The sequence below is a fragment of the Anguilla anguilla genome, chromosome 10 (genome assembly GCF_013347855.1).
Source record: "Anguilla anguilla isolate fAngAng1 chromosome 10, fAngAng1.pri, whole genome shotgun sequence".
In the NCBI taxonomy this organism is placed as follows: Eukaryota; Metazoa; Chordata; class Actinopteri; order Anguilliformes; family Anguillidae; genus Anguilla; species Anguilla anguilla.
Genome location: NC_049210.1, coordinates 32,973,719 through 32,991,838, shown reverse-complemented (window position 1 = coordinate 32,991,838; position 18,120 = coordinate 32,973,719). Strand labels below are relative to the sequence as shown.

The 18,120-nt window shown below is 45.6% G+C and overlaps 1 protein-coding gene across 3 annotated transcripts in view; it reads right to left on the bottom strand.

Moving 5' to 3' along the window:
- msh3 (mutS homolog 3 (E. coli)) overlaps positions 1-18,120 on the bottom strand; it is a 59,849-nt gene that overhangs the window by 25,472 nt on the left and 16,257 nt on the right. For all 3 annotated transcript variants that reach the window (XM_035379594.1, XM_035379595.1, XM_035379596.1), the window contains exons 11-20: positions 15,872-15,956; positions 15,000-15,109; positions 14,411-14,543; positions 10,828-11,015; positions 10,036-10,204; positions 7,897-7,961; positions 7,125-7,241; positions 6,443-6,550; positions 3,353-3,467; positions 809-966 (exon numbers count right to left, since the gene is read on the bottom strand). In XM_035379594.1, the coding sequence (XP_035235485.1) occupies positions 809-966; positions 3,353-3,467; positions 6,443-6,550; positions 7,125-7,241; positions 7,897-7,961; positions 10,036-10,204; positions 10,828-11,015; positions 14,411-14,543; positions 15,000-15,109; positions 15,872-15,956 (1,248 nt within the window). The remainder of the gene's footprint in view (positions 1-808; positions 967-3,352; positions 3,468-6,442; positions 6,551-7,124; positions 7,242-7,896; positions 7,962-10,035; positions 10,205-10,827; positions 11,016-14,410; positions 14,544-14,999; positions 15,110-15,871; positions 15,957-18,120) is intronic.

Below are 18,120 nucleotides of genomic sequence, written 5' to 3'. Positions count from 1 at the left end.
AAGGCATGCATACAGAGAGAAGTGGAGCGAATCGGGACTTGTTTTTACCGCGGAGTGAACGAGTGCGACGTCGGGCCGCTGCGCCCCGTACCCTTACGCCAATTCAGCTCCTCGAGCACAGAACAAGCTCTGCTGACCCAGAATGCAACTGCTTGTCAGCACAGCGCTGAGCAGAAGCAGCTAAACTGCTTCAAGATTGAGCTAAGAGAATACCTTTTCAAAAAAGAGAGAGGTGAATAAAAGTGTCAACATATTTAGTTTACCTCCCTCAAATGTTAGCTGATGGTTTGAAGAATGTAAGGAGGGAGCAGATCTGAGCAAGGGATTATTTGCAACAAAAAGGAGTAACAAAAATGAACAGGAAAGCTTACAAGTAGGAGGAACAACTTGTTGATGTGGCAGGTGACCACTCTGACCACCTTAATGATGTAAGAATAGACTTCAGAGGTATAATCAAGGTCCATGGCATGCCAAACTGAATCCTGTGTGAGTGATTGCATACTACAATACCCACAATGACATGAACTTTTATGTACGTCACATCCTGTTGTTCTACTTCAGACAAAAATGTACTTTATTACGGGCGATTGCTTATAGATTACGTTTTTCAAGATCGATCAGGTAGTTCTGAGGACAGCTTGTTCTCTTCTGTTCTGACCCTCTGCCTAGTTCAGGTGTCTGTTGTAGAAGCACAGGGCTGTCATGTGATGAGGGCGCGGGGTAATATGGTACCTGGAGTAGATATGGCCGGTGTGGACGCACGTAGCGCGGAACTGTCACATGACCAGGGTGCGCAGTAACACGGTACCTGGTGTAGATGCCATCCACGATCCCCAGAGTGGCCTCTCTCGCCGGGACAAAGGACCCCATCTGCGCCATTATGCACACCAGCGCCACCTGTCGGATGTAGGAGCTCTTGCCGCCCATGTTTGGCCCGGTGATGATCATGGTCCTCCGACCGTCTCCCTGTGAGGGTGTAAGAATGGAGACTGGGTTTGGGGGTCGATTCAGCCTAATTTCAGTCAATTCAGAAAATTCAATCCATGAACTGGAAAAAAATTTCCACAATGTACTATGAAAATAAGAGTTCTTGCACCTATAAATGTTAAATGGACATTTCAATGCCCATTTAGCGTAACATGAACTAGAAATTTGAGCATTCTGCTCAAGGTTCATTACAAAGAACATCACAAAGGAAATACAGGTTTTTGATTTTGGCCACAAAATTTCCATATTGTGCACCACTAGAGTAAAGGACTGCAACAGGTATCACAGACAGACTCAGAAATAGTTACCTTGATCTTGGTCAAACGATTGAAGAAATTAACCTCTGCTATTTGAAGATTTTGCTACTTAAACGAGCCACGCAGGAGCCTAGCGTGCAATGCTGAACAAAAATCCGTGCCGATTAAATTGGCTTTTCGCACTGCTATTCCCAAAAGCGCAGTGCACTTTTAAAAGAGCACATCCGTTCATATTTACAGAGCATTCAATACATTTGGATTTTAAAAAACACAGCTTTTGGATTTTGAAAACAGCCATTGCAAACGAGCCTTCAGTACGTTTAAATTACAGCTCAGCATCTGGGTTTAGGAAGCTGCCTCTGTTAATGCGTCGCAAATGGGCAGTAATGAAGCAGCGCGAATGAGATACTGCACATTCTCGCTTATTATACACTCTGGAAGCAATGAATAGCAGATGCATACATTTAATGATGAGGCCTCATTTCTGTCTGAGTTATAAAAACAAAAGACATGAAACAGATTTTGAAATGTGTTCTAGCAAAGGACTTCGACGTGACGCAATCTGCACGTGCTGTCTGACGATAATAGCAACTTTTTAAAAAAGAAGAAGAAGAAATAATCCACACATGACAAGGGTGAGGGCGAGTAGGAAAGAGGAGCACAGATTTCATTCCGTTCCATGAGAAAGGGAACAATAGAGGGAAAAAACACAAAGTTACGTAACACAATTCAGGCCCAGACACTTTTTTTTGTTTGGCTGCAGAGGATATTAAATCAATGAGCACTGGCAGCAGAGGAGAGAGAGAAAGTGCGTGCATGTGTGTGTGTGTGTGCATTTGCACCAAAAACCACATGTCATGTACCTTGGTTACTCTACATGTATAATTACAGTTTAGGCATGAAGCAGAAGCTCTTGTCCCTAGTGACTTATAAAACTTACATTATCTACAAACGATCCATTTACACAGCTGAACATTTACTGAAGCAATTCAGGTTAAGTACCTTCAACTAGCACTTTCAAAGAGTTCAATGGCAGTGTCCAACAAGGCACACTGGTTCAGACAAGCCAAACAGACCTAACAACAGCGTTGACACGATGGATGCTTAAAGCATCGTATCTGTCAATGTGTAAAATGGGAAAAATAATTTAGTTTCTAATTTAATCATCCAAAATCGATGATGACTTAACACTCACCAGGCTCTGAAGAGGTGGCTGTCTAAACTGGCGATCACACATAAAGATGCAGAATAAACTCCGGCGGGGTGACAATATTTCAGCCGCAAGCAGCCATTGAATCACAGGGAGACGGTTGGCAGGGGCCGTTCATTAGTGTGAAATTAATTAAGAAGTTTCCCCCGACAAAGCCAAAGCGGGTTATCTCCTGAGCTAATCTGGCCTACGTTGTGCGCAGCACAGACTGCCTGTGACTCAAGTCAGGCCCAACACAGCACCGGCTTCACATCTGTTAGCAGACAGAGAGAAAAGCACACAGTCCTGCTGTGCTGGCTTATAAAAAATGCCTGCATGTCAAATGTGTGCCATTACAAAGCTGTGAAGTAGGAGAAGAATAAGAAAGAGAAGAGGGAGAAGGAGAAGAAGACGAAAAAGACGAAGAAGACGAAGAAGAAGAAAAAGAAGAGGTAGAGTGGGTAGGCGGCACGGAGGGTTGGCGGATGTTTCGCCCGCGCTCTCAGGAGGGAGAATAAAAAAATAAATGAACCGGCTACAGAAACTGCCGGAGTATCTGGCATCGCAACCTCCTCCCACAGCCCGCCTCTCGTCTCCTCCTCAATAAAAGGCAGTAAAGCAAGTCGGCACGCAGACAAACCGGGTCATTTAAAAGGGTCCGGTTATGCAATTTAAAATTCTAATTAGCCGAGAGCAGCCGGTTTAGTCCAAAGCCATTTAAATGAATGAGAGCACTTTAAAAACACAATGCTTTTAAGAGAAGGAAGCTTGGACTCGCAGTTGAATGCGGACAGAGATTCCAGATGCGTGCTAACGCAGCTTACAGGCAAAAACAGGCGGAGCCTCCAGGTGTATGTAGGCGGGGTCAACAGGTGTAAGTTAGGCGGGGCCACCAGGTACAGTCATGTCAATGTCTCACCTGAAGCTCCGTGTCATTGGGAACATACTGCTCCTGTTCTCCGATCAGCACATCGATGACTGGGTGTCTCCCCTCCCGAATAATGATCTGGCTCTCCCCCTCCAGCACCTCCGGTCTGCAAATCACAGACAAGAGCATGTCTTTTGACTAATTTTTAAACAATGGTATTTTACCATACGCATATTGGATACTCAAACTTCTTCAAACACCAAGGCAAATTTACACTGTCGCAATTATCTGATGTAGACCTTGTTAGAATTAGAAAGGTAACAAAACTTTTTTTTTCCAAATAAAGTCTTGAGAGCCAAAAACCCATGAGAACAGTGCAGTCATAAACGCACTGTTAGTATCATCCAATTCCAATTCAGTTACGATTTTCTGAATGTGACCCGCGTGTTGACACGCAGATTGGATCCTCTGCATTCAAAGCTGGTACACACAGTACGCAAACGTTCTAGTTCATTTTTGGCACGCGTTTCAGACTGTTTCTGAACATACGACGGTGCATACAAGTCACCTGCCAAAAAAAAAAAAAGATTGTGCCTAGACAGACAAAGTGGATCAGATCAGAACACAAAATCCGGAATAGGGGTCAGATTACTCAGAGCACATTACCAGTGAGACAGAAACAAGGGCCACAGCTGCACATTTTCTCGCTAACTGCCTGAAGACAAAGAGGGCAGGAGTCCACACTGCCTTAAAAGCTACATGCCAGGCTATGACTCAAGCGGCACACACACTTTCGGTTTAAAGAGCACACAGAAATAGAAGAGTCAAGTGCAGCCACTGGTGGGATAATAATCAATGCAAATCTGAGCACTGGGCCTGCAGTACCTACAGGTTCAGATAATGCAGCCAAGCAAGTGCACCGATTTGCATGTATTTTCATAATTAGCAATTTTTAAAAACTAAAAGAGTGATATCTTGTGGGTGGTTATTGAAACAAATGAGGCTGTTGATAAACAAAAAAGAATTGCTTTCTCTAGAGAGTATGATGTGCTGGCGCCAATCACTGCAGCCTAGCACAGGTACACAATCACAGCCTCTCAAACACAGGCACCCAATCACAGTCCCTCGAACACATGCACCCAATCACAGTCCTCAAACACAGGCACCCAATCACAGTCCCTCAAACACAGGCACCCAATAACAGTCCCTCAAAACACAGGCACCCAATCACAGTCTCTCAAACACAGGCACCCAATCACAGTCCCTCAAACACAGGCACCCAATCACAGTCCCTCAAAACACAGGCACCCAATCACAGTCCCTCAAACACAGGCACCCAATCACAGTCCCTCAAACATAGGCACCCAATCACAGTCCTCAAACACAGGCGGTCAACCATAGTCTCTCAACCACAGGTAGCCAATCACAGTCCCTCAAACACAGGCACCCAATCACAGTCTCTCAAACACATGCACCCAATCACCGTGCCTCGAACACAGACACCCAATCACAGTTCCACAAACACTGCCCCTCAAACACAAGGCTCACACACCGAAAACTGCATTCACTCACACTTCACAGACATTATCTGAAGCTTCAGTTAAGTTATCTGAGAGAGGACAGAATCATCCTGTTCCTGCAAGGTACCCACAGTTTAACTATTGTTTTTATTTATTTTTAATTCATTTCATTCAATGTAACTGAAATGTACTCATCTGGAAAGGAGAGGGGCTATCTAATATCTAATCTTTTGAAATACTCTGGCAACACTAGATATTTCTCATTGTGCTTATAAGGAATGCTTTAATTCCTGAAGCCTTGAGAGAGACAGGGAGAGGGAGAGAGAGAGAGAAGATAGAGAGAGAGAGAGAAAGTGGGGGGAGATGGCGAGCACCGAGATAGAATGAGAGGATCGGATTTGTCCTCGGTCCAACGGGGGGAGGAGGGGAGGGGGGGGGTAGGTGGTTGTTGGCGTAAACCTCAAGACTTCAAGTCAAATCGACTCCTCCACACAGAATGTTCAGAGCAGGGGATTACGCAAGAGGCTGGATCCTCCTGTCGAGCGAGCGTCGCAGGCATCCAGGCCAGCGCGAGCAGAGCGGAGCGAAGCCTGGGCCCTCTGGGGGCTACCGGCGCCCGCTCCCCCGCTCCTTTCATCCCTCTCCTCTCCCCCCTTCTTCCTTTTCTTTCCAGAGGAGGAGGAGGAGGAAGAGGAGGAGGAGGAGGATTGATCACAGGTTCGGCGGGTTCGGCGGTTTTCCCAGAGAGCCCGGCGTTTCGAGCGAGCGAGGAAGGCAGAGAGAGCGAGAGGCGAAATCCACAATGACCAATTAAATTTCCCTCATCTCCCTCATTCTTCGGTCAGCGAAGCCTGTTGACGGAGTCTCTTACGTTTCCGGTGACTCTTTGAGCGCTTAAGCTTCGATTTCCTTTTGAGGAGACGTGGCCACCCGACAGATTAACGCGTCCGACTGTTCGGAAGCTCTCCGTAACGGACGAGGTCCGAGGGCGTCTGGCGAGGTGAAAAGGGTCAGGCGGCCGCGGTCGGAGTAAATAATGTGACATTCTTGATGTCACAGCCTCCCGTCGCGGTTCACAATTACATTAAAAGCACCTTGAACTTTTGTTAGAAGTAAAAAATATTTTTTTTTCCAGTTTTGTGTTACTGAATGCAGACAGCCAAATCGTTTATGGAATTGGAACTCATGTTTATGGAATTGGAAGCTGCAGGTTTTTGGCGAGCGACAGGTTATGTTTAGGCTCACGCCAGCGCATAATCTGACTACATGAGATCACATGAGGAAGAGACAGAATCATGCCCATCTTTCCTTCAAAAGCGGTAGCAAAACAGTCAAGGGCTGCTTGTTCACAAGGACGTTCATTCTTCAAAGGAAACAGACCGTTTCACAGATTATACTCCAAGCACTTAAATAAGAGGAATCATCATAGCTACCACTTCAGCCTTGGGCTACTTTACCGTAATCCCACTTTGATAAACACAAAAGTCCTTTCAGCATCTAAGCATGGAGAAATCAAATGGCAAAGCAAGTAACCTGCTAAAAACAAATAAAGAAACAAGGATAAAGGTCATTAGACATAATAGGCATAAATAAGAACAACGGAGCAAAATGATAACCGTACCTGCAGTAATTGCCTTGCTTGGCGACATCAGCCAATGAGAAGAAGCAGTCAAGTGTTGCTAGGTGACAAACCGCTTTCCTCATAATGTGATAGTGTTCTCCAAACTGCCTAAGAGGAAAAGATTAATCAGGATGATGGTTTGATTGGACGATTGGGGACAAGAAACACCTTTAATCCCCTTCACAGTGAGATCATAAAGTGTAGTTAAGTTAGACTGTTGGATATGTAAAGGAATTCATAATTTCACAAGGCTCACAAGGATTTAGGAAAATTCAACTGGCTCGGTGAGAAGCAGCCAAGCAGGGCTGTGCAGTTTTTTGGAGGATACCAAATATGCTACAGTACATAAACATTTCCCCCTAAACCAGATTTAAACAATTACCACATTTTTCTGATCCGCGAGCTTAACACTGAACATTGAGAGCACCCATAAAAACACACATGTAAGACTAAGACACAGCTGAGACCACTTTCACTGGTAAGCAGAAAAAAAATGTTCTAGAACTTGCTTAAACCAAAACACTTTCATGAAAAACATGCCATGTTCATGTCATTGGTTTTCAATTTTGAAACTTAAGCTTGTTTCTGCTGCTGTGTTAAAATGTAGGTATGTTGGGGTGCTGTTTCCACCCCGAATAGGAGGTGGGCGTGTCCAGGTAGTGCAGGAAGTTGAGCTACGTACTGCAGGAAGTTGGTCCACTCCCGGCCACAGTCAATGACCAGCTGCTCTCTGAGCTGGAGCAGGCGTCTGTGCTTCTCTACGATGAAAGGGGAGTGGTAACGACCCACTGCCTTCGTACTGAAAGAGAGAGGGATAAAGACAGAGAGCAGGAGAGAGAGAGGAGAGAGGGAGGGGGATGAATGGAGGGATAGAGCGATTGAAGGAGGGAAAGAGAGGGATGGAAAGAGGGAGACAGAGAGGGAATGAGAAAAAAACGGGGGAGGAAGGAAGTGCACAATTCATCTCGCACAGAGCGACTGCTACAGTCAGTTCTAAACCTCCTCTATAATTACTTGCCTGCTCTCTCTCTTCCTTCTTCCCTTTCTACTAAATGGCCTTGAAAGGAATGAATACTGAAGAGGAAAATGAGTGGCACTTAACAAACAGCAGTAATCCTGCAGACGAACCTTTCATCCTCCTCAAAACCATCGCGCAGTTTACCTTCAAAAATACTTTCAAACAGGAGACCAACCAATGAGCGTGAAACAGTTTTTTACTGAACTTATTGACAAATGATTTTATGGAAATTCAATTATTTCTGGTCAGCAAATAACAAGCTACAGTTTACATTGTGGCATTCGCCCAATTTAAAACACCTTTTATAAGGAAATGTGGATGATAATGTTGCTTCTCTCACTGAAACCAGAGCTAAGCCCCTAATCCTAACCTGCCGCTATAGTTGAAATAAAAGCAGCGAGATGTTTTGAATTATTTCCCATAGTTCCACACCCACCTGCTGACTTTTACCCAATCAGAGGGAACAGAAGATGACAATGAGTTCTTCACCTCAATGAGGAACTGTGTGGGGGAGAGAGAGAACATGAGAACATGACAGCTACACGGCAGCAACATGTCAACAACAGAAAGCATCTCTGACAAGTCTGAGACAAGTCCACTACACCCAATGCTGACATGTCTTGGTCACATGACCTGGGGGACCCAATCAACACACTCTAAAAAACTTGCTCTGCGCAAACTGTAAATATGCGCCCCTGTGTAATGCGAAGAAACACAAAAATATGGTTGTCATTTTTTGGATGAAGTAAGAGTTAGAGAAAGTGAGAGAGGAGGGGGAAAAGAAGGAAAAAAGTGAAAGCAAGAAAGGAGGATGAGTGAGAATGAGGGAGGAGAGAAAGAAGTGGTAGAAAATAAAAAAGAGAGAGAGAGTGAGGGACAGAAGGAAGAAGAGGAAAAGCACTTGTGTACTGAATTCAAAATCATGGAGCAACAAAAATTAGACGCTTGGCGGTAACATGGGAACGGGCATTTGGAAGCTCCTCGGCCGCGCTGAGCTGCGTCGAGGCGTCGTCAGGACCGAGCGCGCCCGGATTAAACCGCGGCGTGACGCGCGGCAGGCCTGAGCGGGTGAGTCAGGCGGCCGCGCCGCGCCGCGCCGTGACTCACCAACCCGCCGCAAATTAGCAGTCCCCTCTCTCCACCTGGCCTCCGTCCGCGAGGCGTGTAAAGCCCCCCCCCCCCCCCCCCCCCCGCGGGGCGACGCGGTGTGGGTGAGTTTTCAGCGAGCGGAAAAAGGTCGAAGCTTTCAATTCCGGGAGGGTTACGGTGACTCAGGCCCAATGAGCGAGAGGAGAGGAGAGGGGACTGGCGTACGGGGTAATCGGCGAAACAATCGCGGAGCAGCTGGCACTTCGCGGCTCTGGCCGACGCAGGTAGCCCCGCGTTTAATTACTTACTTCAAGTCTGCCTCCTTCATTCACTACATTATTTATTTCAAACGGGCTTCTTTATTTATACGTTAATTCATTTACCGACACCGACTTCAGGTCTGCGAAATTAGCCCATTCATTTATTTCAGGTCGGTCGATCTGTTCATTCATGCTATTTATTACATAATTTGCTCCTAATTCATCTGTTTTATCAATGCATGTCCATTTTCAGCGAAATCTTCTGATTGTCAGAGAAAAGCCCAGCCCAGCCCATGCAGAGAGGGTCCTAGGGGCAAGACAGGCAGTGACGTTCGGTTCTGGTCTTCACGAGAGTCGATCTCTGCTTGTTTTCCAGAACCATCTCTGTACCCAGATGTTTTTGTCCTGTTCTAATTATGCCCTGAGAACTCATGAGGCAATCCCAAGATCGCATTCTTCCCCGGCACATTTCAGCGTGAGAAATGTAGAAAACAGCCATCACTGTTTTTTTCCCTCGTTTTCTCCATGGAAATGGTAACGCAAGAGAAACGCACGCACACGCACGCACACACACACCAAGTTCGTAACCTTAGGTTATAAACACAGCAGAGCCGGACGAGGCAAAATAAAAATAGAAGATCATTATAAAATAGTCTGTGGCCATGTTCTGCTCAAACTGAAACTCTTTTACTGGCCATTAAGCAGCACATAAAAAGGATGTTTTCCCCAGCTCATGACTTCTCTCAGTGTGATGGCGCAAACACCAATAATAAATTAAAAAAAACACTTCTCTCAGGAAAAAAGTGACCTCTGACCCCATCAACTAGTCTCAGAGATCATGGGCAGCAGTGTAGTATAATGGCTGGGAAACTAGGCCTGTACTGTCAGAGACCGCAGGCTTAATTCTGAGTCAGGGAACAGCCAGGAGAAGAGCAAGTTTCGATGCAACTTAATATGTAACTCACAATGCCAGCGTTTCCCATTCCGTTAAACAACAGCGGTAAAATCATCTCTCCAGAGAGCAGGATATGCACCTGGCCCTCGCATACTATGGCATGCATGTTTGATTCTGGGATTCACACTGGACACAACTGGTGTGTTGCACTTGGAGCCGCACTGTCAAACGGCTGCTCTTGCGTTCTCAACTTGAAGCCTTCAAACGTAAATGCACGGGGAGGACAAGTCACCCAAATGTTTGGGCCGGTCGGGGTCCGTCGGGCCCTCACCTCCTGACCAGACACGGTTACGTAGTCCAGAGACGGGTTCCTCAGCACCCGCCGGACCTCCCTGCGGTGCTCCAGGATGTCGGACAGGACCGCCTGGATCTCCTCCTTCCTCTCCCGGATCACGGGGAAGTCGGTCAGGTCGGCGAACAGTTGGGTCTTGTCCCCGGTCCTGTGGACCAAACAGATGCCCCCCCCCCACAGAGGATTTCCTTAGTAACCATGTTACAGCGCAATATTACATTATTTTTTCTTCTTTTTATGGTTTCTCCTTTCCCCCCCAAATTTGGAGTGCCCACCTAGCAGCTTTCATTAGTACACTCTTAACAAGTCCGACCAACACAGCGGTGATATATTTTACATGCTGTCCATACATGCAGTTGGATTCCTACTGCAGAATTGTAGGTTAAGTATGCTGAAGGATAATGTAATGTCCCACCTGAATATTCATTACTAGCCCAGATCTTTATCCACTACATTATCCTGCTGCCCACTACAAGACTGGCATGAGGCCAGTACCCTAGTAATATCAGCTACTGTATACACCACTGCAAACGGAGCACTGAGGAGCTTTCCTTATAAACAATTACGTGCTGAAGGAAAAGAACAATGTTCGACCCTAAGAGGAAGACCTTGGGATGTGGCCAACTGGTTAAAGCTTTCGCTCTCCACGGAAACAATTTCCTCTGGATATTATTTCAGAATAACACTATCCTAGAAATACAAATGCAAAGCATAATACGAGCACGCTCACAAATGCGCTCACCCCACAGTGTGGGGCTTTGAATCACTCACTTGGCCGCTGTCTCATTGAGCACGCTCAGAAAGCCTTGCGCGGGAGCCAATAGCCGGGGCAGTTCCGTGAGCAGCTCTTTCAAATGGGTGGAGCTCAGCTGCGATTGGATGGCGGGAACCAGGGCCTGTAGCTCCGCCCCCAACCGGGACAGGGTGCTGCTGATGAGGTAGAACTCCTGAGTGGAACACTGCAACATGGCAACAGACCAAGCGTGACGTGTCAGATCGCATTCAAACATACTACCTACTCTAAACATGACAAGCCAGACCACACTTAAGAGGTCTAGTCTAAACCACATCAACAGAATTAAGCACAAAGAGTAAGTTGCAAGAAAATCTGTGGTTCTAAACCTGGAGCCCTTGGCATTTGTTTGTTTCTGGTAAGGTTAATCTCTTTGTCAATCAAGTTTGTTGAAACCATGTTTAAGTTCTTCCATAACTCATTTTTATACAGTGCAGATTTAGCTCCTTGTCCTCGTCTTGAAACTCCCCACAAATTGAATCTTTCACAAATGGTTCCCTTTCAGTGATCAAGTGTCCATACATCAGCAGGACCCCACTGATGCCACCAGTCAGTGAATAATTTAATCAATTAAAAATGAACCCATTCTAAAGGAATCATGCCACATACAACACAATAAATTAAAACATGAATTGATCTGAGTATGAGGCATGTATTGTTCACGGTTCATACGTGAATATTTTTGACTTGTGGCTTTCAAATGGTGTGGCTGATGAAATCTTGACCCTGTGCCATGCAAACACACTCAGTTTAGAAATGGACTGCATGCAGACCTCCACAACAGAGGGGGCAGCACTGAGTTAGGACACTGCCTGCTTGAGTTGTGGTACCGGCAGCAGCTGATCCAGTCGGGAAAGAAACTCATTTGAAAGGAAAAGCACTTGACTTTTCACGATTACTGCGCAGCAATCTGTTGTGCAATCAACAGCGAGAACCGCTACCCCTGCCACCACCTTTCTCAGGCTTTATTGCGCTTGTTATCAGGGGCGAATTATTTACGCAGGCAGCGACGCGGCACCCTAACACCTTGTCATTTCCGAGATGGCAATTCGTCACAGGCGGCACAGCGAAAAGCAGGGAAGAGCATTCTCCCTTTTCCGTTATCATGCAGGCACAGAAGAAATCTTTCATCTGTGGCTTCACGATAAAAAATTTTTTAAAAAGCAAAAAACAGTGCCGCACTCGCTGTTGCATTTCTGCCCGGCGCGCTCGCTGTACCGTTACCGCGCAGTCTACCCCACGTACGGCTTTATGGAGAAAAAGAACATTTCCCAAAGAGGAGAAAAAAAAAAGGTCAGACAGTCGTGAGACCTTTAATCTGTTCCCCCTGGAGGCGACACGTTCATTTCCCTCGCTCTGCGCTTCCCGTAAACAAATGAGAATCCCGTAAAAAAAACTGCGACCGTCTTTGCCGCCGGCCAACGCGAAAGGGCGCGGCGGTGTCGGCGAAAGCCGCAGGTATCCTCCGGTCCTCCCCTAGCACGAGGGCGACGCTCGCAAAATTGAGGTTGCATCACAGTCTAATGCGAAGCATAATGAACAGAGCCCTTTGGCCCCCGGAGACGTCGAGAATTATTGCTTCCCCAAATTAATCCTTTCGACAACAAAGCCTGCAGTGTAATCAGCTACTTTACCCAGCAAACGCAGAGGTGAACAACAACAAAAAAAACAGAGGATAAACAGAATCTGAAGGCATTAGCAGGATTAGGCTGATACACTGGTGCCTATAATAACCTGCCAGGCAAATCACAACTGTGGCCAAATGAACACAATGACGGATTATTTTTCATATCGGAAAAGTGTCCTGCTGTGAGTGTGTGTGAAGTCGAGGTCAGAAAATGAAGTTTAAACCCACTTATACCTGTATACTAATAATACCTGTGGTACTGATTTCTATTGTTTCTCCTGTAAAGCACTTTGAGCTGAATTTTATGATATGAAAGGTGCTATATAAACAAAGTTTATTATTATTATTATTATATTACTGTCGCTATCATGGACTAACCTTATATATATGAGAAATTTCTTCCAATTGACATTTGTCAATCATCAGGATAAAACTCATTCAGTTCTGTATGGGCTCATAACTGAACCAATAAACTAAATTCAGTTCAAAATCGAATGCAAAGGCCTATAGTACAATGTCATGTTGACTAAAAAATAAAAAAAATTAAAAGCAATATTTAAGAAAAATATTCAGAATTTTTCGAATCAACTGAAAATCCCCTGGTGAAATTTTCTAGCATAAGTTGACTTGGCAGTGAATGACCCAAAGATACGGAAGTTCCAAAAGCAACCCAGGCATCAGAATGGCCCCATGTCTAATCACCCAATACCCAGTAATGTGAGAAATTGGTGGTCTCACTCTTGTCCTCTTTCCCCTTCAACAGGTGTGAGCTCATCAACAATGAACCAATAAGCCCAGTACACACCACCTCCATAGTCTCTCAATGCCCTTACTGAATGGGCTGTGTAGAGGTGCTAAATTAAGACACACTAAACCAGTGGACTGAGTGCCAGGAAGTCTGTTCTCTTTGAGCTCGGAGAGCCAGGTGTGGGGTCACGTCAGCCGCCAATGCCCAACTTCAAAAGCAAAAGCAGCACTTCAGCGGTCGGCGAATATTCTCTCAGGTTCTGAACCTGGCTCTTCGCCTACCTCACGTCACCCAGGCGGATCTAAGGAAGCCCATTACAACCGATATTTGAAAGGCCGGCCTTCAAAAACAAAGCGGGAGCAAACTGCAGCGAGGGCTGGAAAAAAATTAAATGGAAAATAAAAGAATCTTTCACCGGGCTCCTGATTGCAGCCGTCCTCTCAAACGGCAGAAAAAAAAAACATAAAAGGGTTCGGACAGACTGTGAGCCCTCCCCAGCTCGCTAAAAATTGCCCGGCGACAGAAATCGGGTAGTCGTTAGACAAAATAACCTTTGCTGGTCTGCCAAGTAAGGAATATGTGGAGCATGCAGACACAAGCTTTGGGTCACTAAGAATGACGCATATTAATACAGGGATCAAAATATCTATGGGAGTAATTGGGCCGTTTTCTGTTGAAACATTGTCAGCAGGATGTGGATCAGTGAACTTGGATAAATTAAATGAGGAAGATAATATTTTGCAAGTCACTGATGCTTGATGCCTCAGAGAGTTATGGCTAACACAATGAGAAACTGAGTGAACATTGATCACTGTTTCAATTCCGACTCCCTCTTGTCTGATGAGTGGATGTATGTATTCCCCAGCCCACACAATGAGTGACTGAGTGAACATTGACCACTGATACTTTCAATATGGTCTCCATTTTGTTTCTTGAGAGCATCTAGGTGTTGCAAAGCCTACTGTAGTTCTCTTTACTGACTGCTTTTACTGGGAATATCCATGTGTGGCTGCTTCCCAGTGGACTTTCCACATGTTGCTGTGTAACTCTGCCAGCTCCTCCGGGGAGGGGGTCGGCCGGTGTTTTTAACATCGAGCTAAACGTCACCGCAGCGGTTCGCTTATCGTCTCTGCGGCGTCGCGTGAACGTTGGGCTAACGTTGCTCGGGGCTCCGTGCCCGCAGTACCTTCTTGTGGTAAATGCTGCAGATGCCCCTCTCCAGGTCGGGCAGGCGGCACAGAAGCGCCCGGACCGAGGGCAGGGCGCTGTGTTCGGAGGAGAGGACCTCGGCGACGGCGTCCTGCCGCGCCCGGATCTCCCTGAGGGGAGAGAGGAGGAGGAGGAGGTGCCCTGGCTCAGCATGGGAATGTACCAAACGCAGACACAAAGAGGGGAGGGGGTGGGGACATACCAAATGCAGACAGATGAGGGGTGAATACGCCACATACACCTAGGAAAGATATACCTATTCCAGACAACAGGGGATAAAAAAAATACCATATACCGCGGCTAATACACCGCATAAAGACAATAGAGGGGTTAACGCAGTGCATTATATCGAGAAACACAAGAGAGAAAGGCTCCCAAGTGAAGACACTGGAAGAAAAAAAAACACCAAAGCAGGTCAAAGAGGGAAAAAAAGCCTCCATATTAAGACACCTTGGAGGTAAAACTGCGTGGAAGCAAAAGTACTAAACCAAGAGCGAGTGAATCTATTGATACAGGTATGGCGGGAGTCGCACGGACAGCAGTACAGACAGTAAGCTTAGACTCACGTGGCAGACTTCAAGGGCTGGGACACCCATTTCTTCATCAGCCTTCGCCCAAACGGGGTCTGGGTGTGGTCGAGCACCCACAGCAAACTCCCCCTCACCTTGCAGTCGGTCTGCCAACGACAGAGACCATCGTCACTCCCTACCCAGAATGCCCGGTGAGGGATGACCACAGGCAAACAGTTGGTCAAAGTGGCTTGGATCGAGGACATAGAATCAAAAGGAAATCCCTGTACACTCGGTTTGATCAGAAGACAAGACGTGTCTTAATCTGCTTTGCAAGAGCATTCCTGTCACCTAGGAAACCATTCATTCACAATTTCTCATGCTTACAGGGAGCACGGATTTACATATCACCCTACTTCTTCTTACCGCAGTTTCAATCAAATATAAGTCAGACAACATAGTATCTTATATTCTAAGTGTCTCTGTGTTTTATCTATAACTCTGTCTGTAGGACAGACATACAGCATTTGTTCATGCAAACATATTCAAGAGTGTAAGAATGAGCACACCATATTAAGTGGATACAGTATGAATGACATCATCAGCACAGATTGTCTATACACAGTCCATACGGTCAGCTCCCTATTCTTAGCATTGAAAAGCTCAGAGTGTTCTGTCTGAATATTCATGAGGGCATGTGGACAGGGGCAGAACATTCAAAGCTAGCGTAGCAACACAGATGGCGCAGGAACGCTCTCTTAGCAACCGGAAACTCCACGGAATAAAAAAAAATAAGTACAGAAGATGGGAAGGAATGTTGGGAGTTGACCGTCTTGGATCGTGCACAGTAGAACAATCCAAGATAGCAGCAGTAATTTAAGAGAGACCATAGCGGTGCGCTTTTTAAATGTGTCCCCCACCCCGCCCACCTGGTTGCAGAGGATCTCCAGGTTCCTCATGGTGGTGGCGCTGAGAGACATGCAGTCTGCCTCGCAGGAGAGCCGTCTGAAGGAGCTGAAACGCAGCCAGATGAGAGCAACAAGTCAGCAGCCACTGGGAACTCAACCCACCCACCTGTTTCACGTAGCCGTCCATTTTTACGTCGCTGTCCCTTTAAATGGGTACGGGCCTCATTATGCGCAATTATGTTGCGGTATTTAAAGTGGCATGCGATTGGTCATCCATGAGGAGGAAGGTTTTGCCCCTTCTGGGGTCATTCATTTTTTCACTCAAACCTGAAGAAAGCACTTTTGCTTTGGTCTGTCAAGGCAGTTTGCTTTTTTCCAATAAATCGTGTACCCATTCTAAAACCGAACACAGGAATACACATGTCAGGTTTATGGAGAAAAGTGCATTATCTTTTTTTTGTCTGTTAGAACACAACAGTTAGCTTTAGAGCCCTTTCGACAGTGTGCAGGGCCAGAGAATGGCTCTGCAGCAGAGCATCTGCTAAATGACTGCGTATAAATGCGCTAATGGATCCCTGTATCACTCCTATAATACCGTTTCTCCTTGAAAGCAGGAATTTCAGTGAGGTATTTTTTTTCCCTTTGGATACCACGTCACCCAAACACATATAAACAAAAAGCCATTAAGTGAATTTTCATTTGCAGCAAATTTTGCACAGGGGAATCCAAATGGAAAATAATAATAATAATAATAATTTAAATAACTTTTTCCAAAACCATTTTTTCATCAGCGGTAGCCTCTCAGCACGTAGACCTTTGTTAGGGAGCATCTTTAACATTACTTTATAAAGGAACGGCTCCTGTTAAAGGGTCACATCCTCAAATGATAAGTGATCATTAAAAAAGGTCTTAAGATTTGCAAGGTTAGGCTGCTATCGACTTCGACTGAGGAGAAAGCAGTAATTGCGTCATATTTCAGGTGGTTTCCACCCGAGCAAGTTTTCACAGTAATGTATCAATCCAGTGATAACCAGGGCCTGGAAACCCATCCCCTAGGGCCATCAACACAATATTAAAAGCAGTTCTTCAGCATGAATTTAAAAACTTTCTTTGTAATGACTGGAGAGGCACAGACAAACTGGCACACATAACCGGCAAAGACTCTGGGGAGCCTCTCCACATCGGTCACTCTCTCCATCCTCTATTACTGCGAGGGAAACCACTAACACCCTCCCATTTCCACATCTTTTAAAAAAGGAAAAAAACCAAACGTATAAATTATGCATACAACTGTTAACCAGAGACGGCAGTCTAGCGAGAGGAAGTGCTGCAAATCGGTGTATAATGTGCAAACATCTCCCACACCAATATTACAGACATGCTGAGAATGCTGAACAGAAGCAATGCACTCTGCAGAGAGTCGGGACGAATCCAGAGTTCAGAGTCAGCGAAGGTGTGGAGCCCTCTGCAGGTTAAACTCAGGTACAGCACCTCGGGTGCATTAGGACTATCCGCAGGTTAAACTCAGGTATGGCACCAGGCATGTCGGGCTAATTTTTTTTTTTACAGTGAACTTTTTAATCAATCTGGTCACATGATTTACCGTTTGAAAGTGTTAAAACTTGTGGCTCTATCTCCGTAAACTATTTTATAATGCCAAAGTTTTAGCAACAACGCTTTCTTGTTTTGTGGGGTGGCAAAACAAGCTTGGGGGTTATAATCTTCTATGCGTTTTGGCAATCCACAAACAATACACATCACAGTAAAGTCAATATCTTCATCGAGGCAAGGGTCCAGTGAACAAAATCCACAGTAATGTTTTGGCCCAAAAAAGTGCTAACTTGCAAGAATGTGCATTGTTTATTTAGCAATTCTCCTTAGGAATTATCACTGTTGTCTGTTTCGCCGTTACATACACGCTGAAAGTATTGTGTACATAAAAATGTTATTATCTCTGGTTTGTATAGACTCTTTGAAACAGGATGAGCCCACCTACAAGCTTCTCTGAGGAGTATTGGCCAAGCAATCCCTCAGCCAACGGGACCTGCTGTGAGCCAGCAATGACAGTACAATTTCTGCCCAGTGCACAGCCAGCCAATGGAAAGCTATTATATTGACAACTGAAATTTTAGCCAATGAAAACCATGTTTTTAATGGTGTATCGTTTGTTAGGCTTGCATGAAAGGACACACAATGTTCCTCCTGCATAAACATACCATAACTTTTTCAGTACGCATGTTGAAAAGATTACACACCGGCGAGAAAAGGTA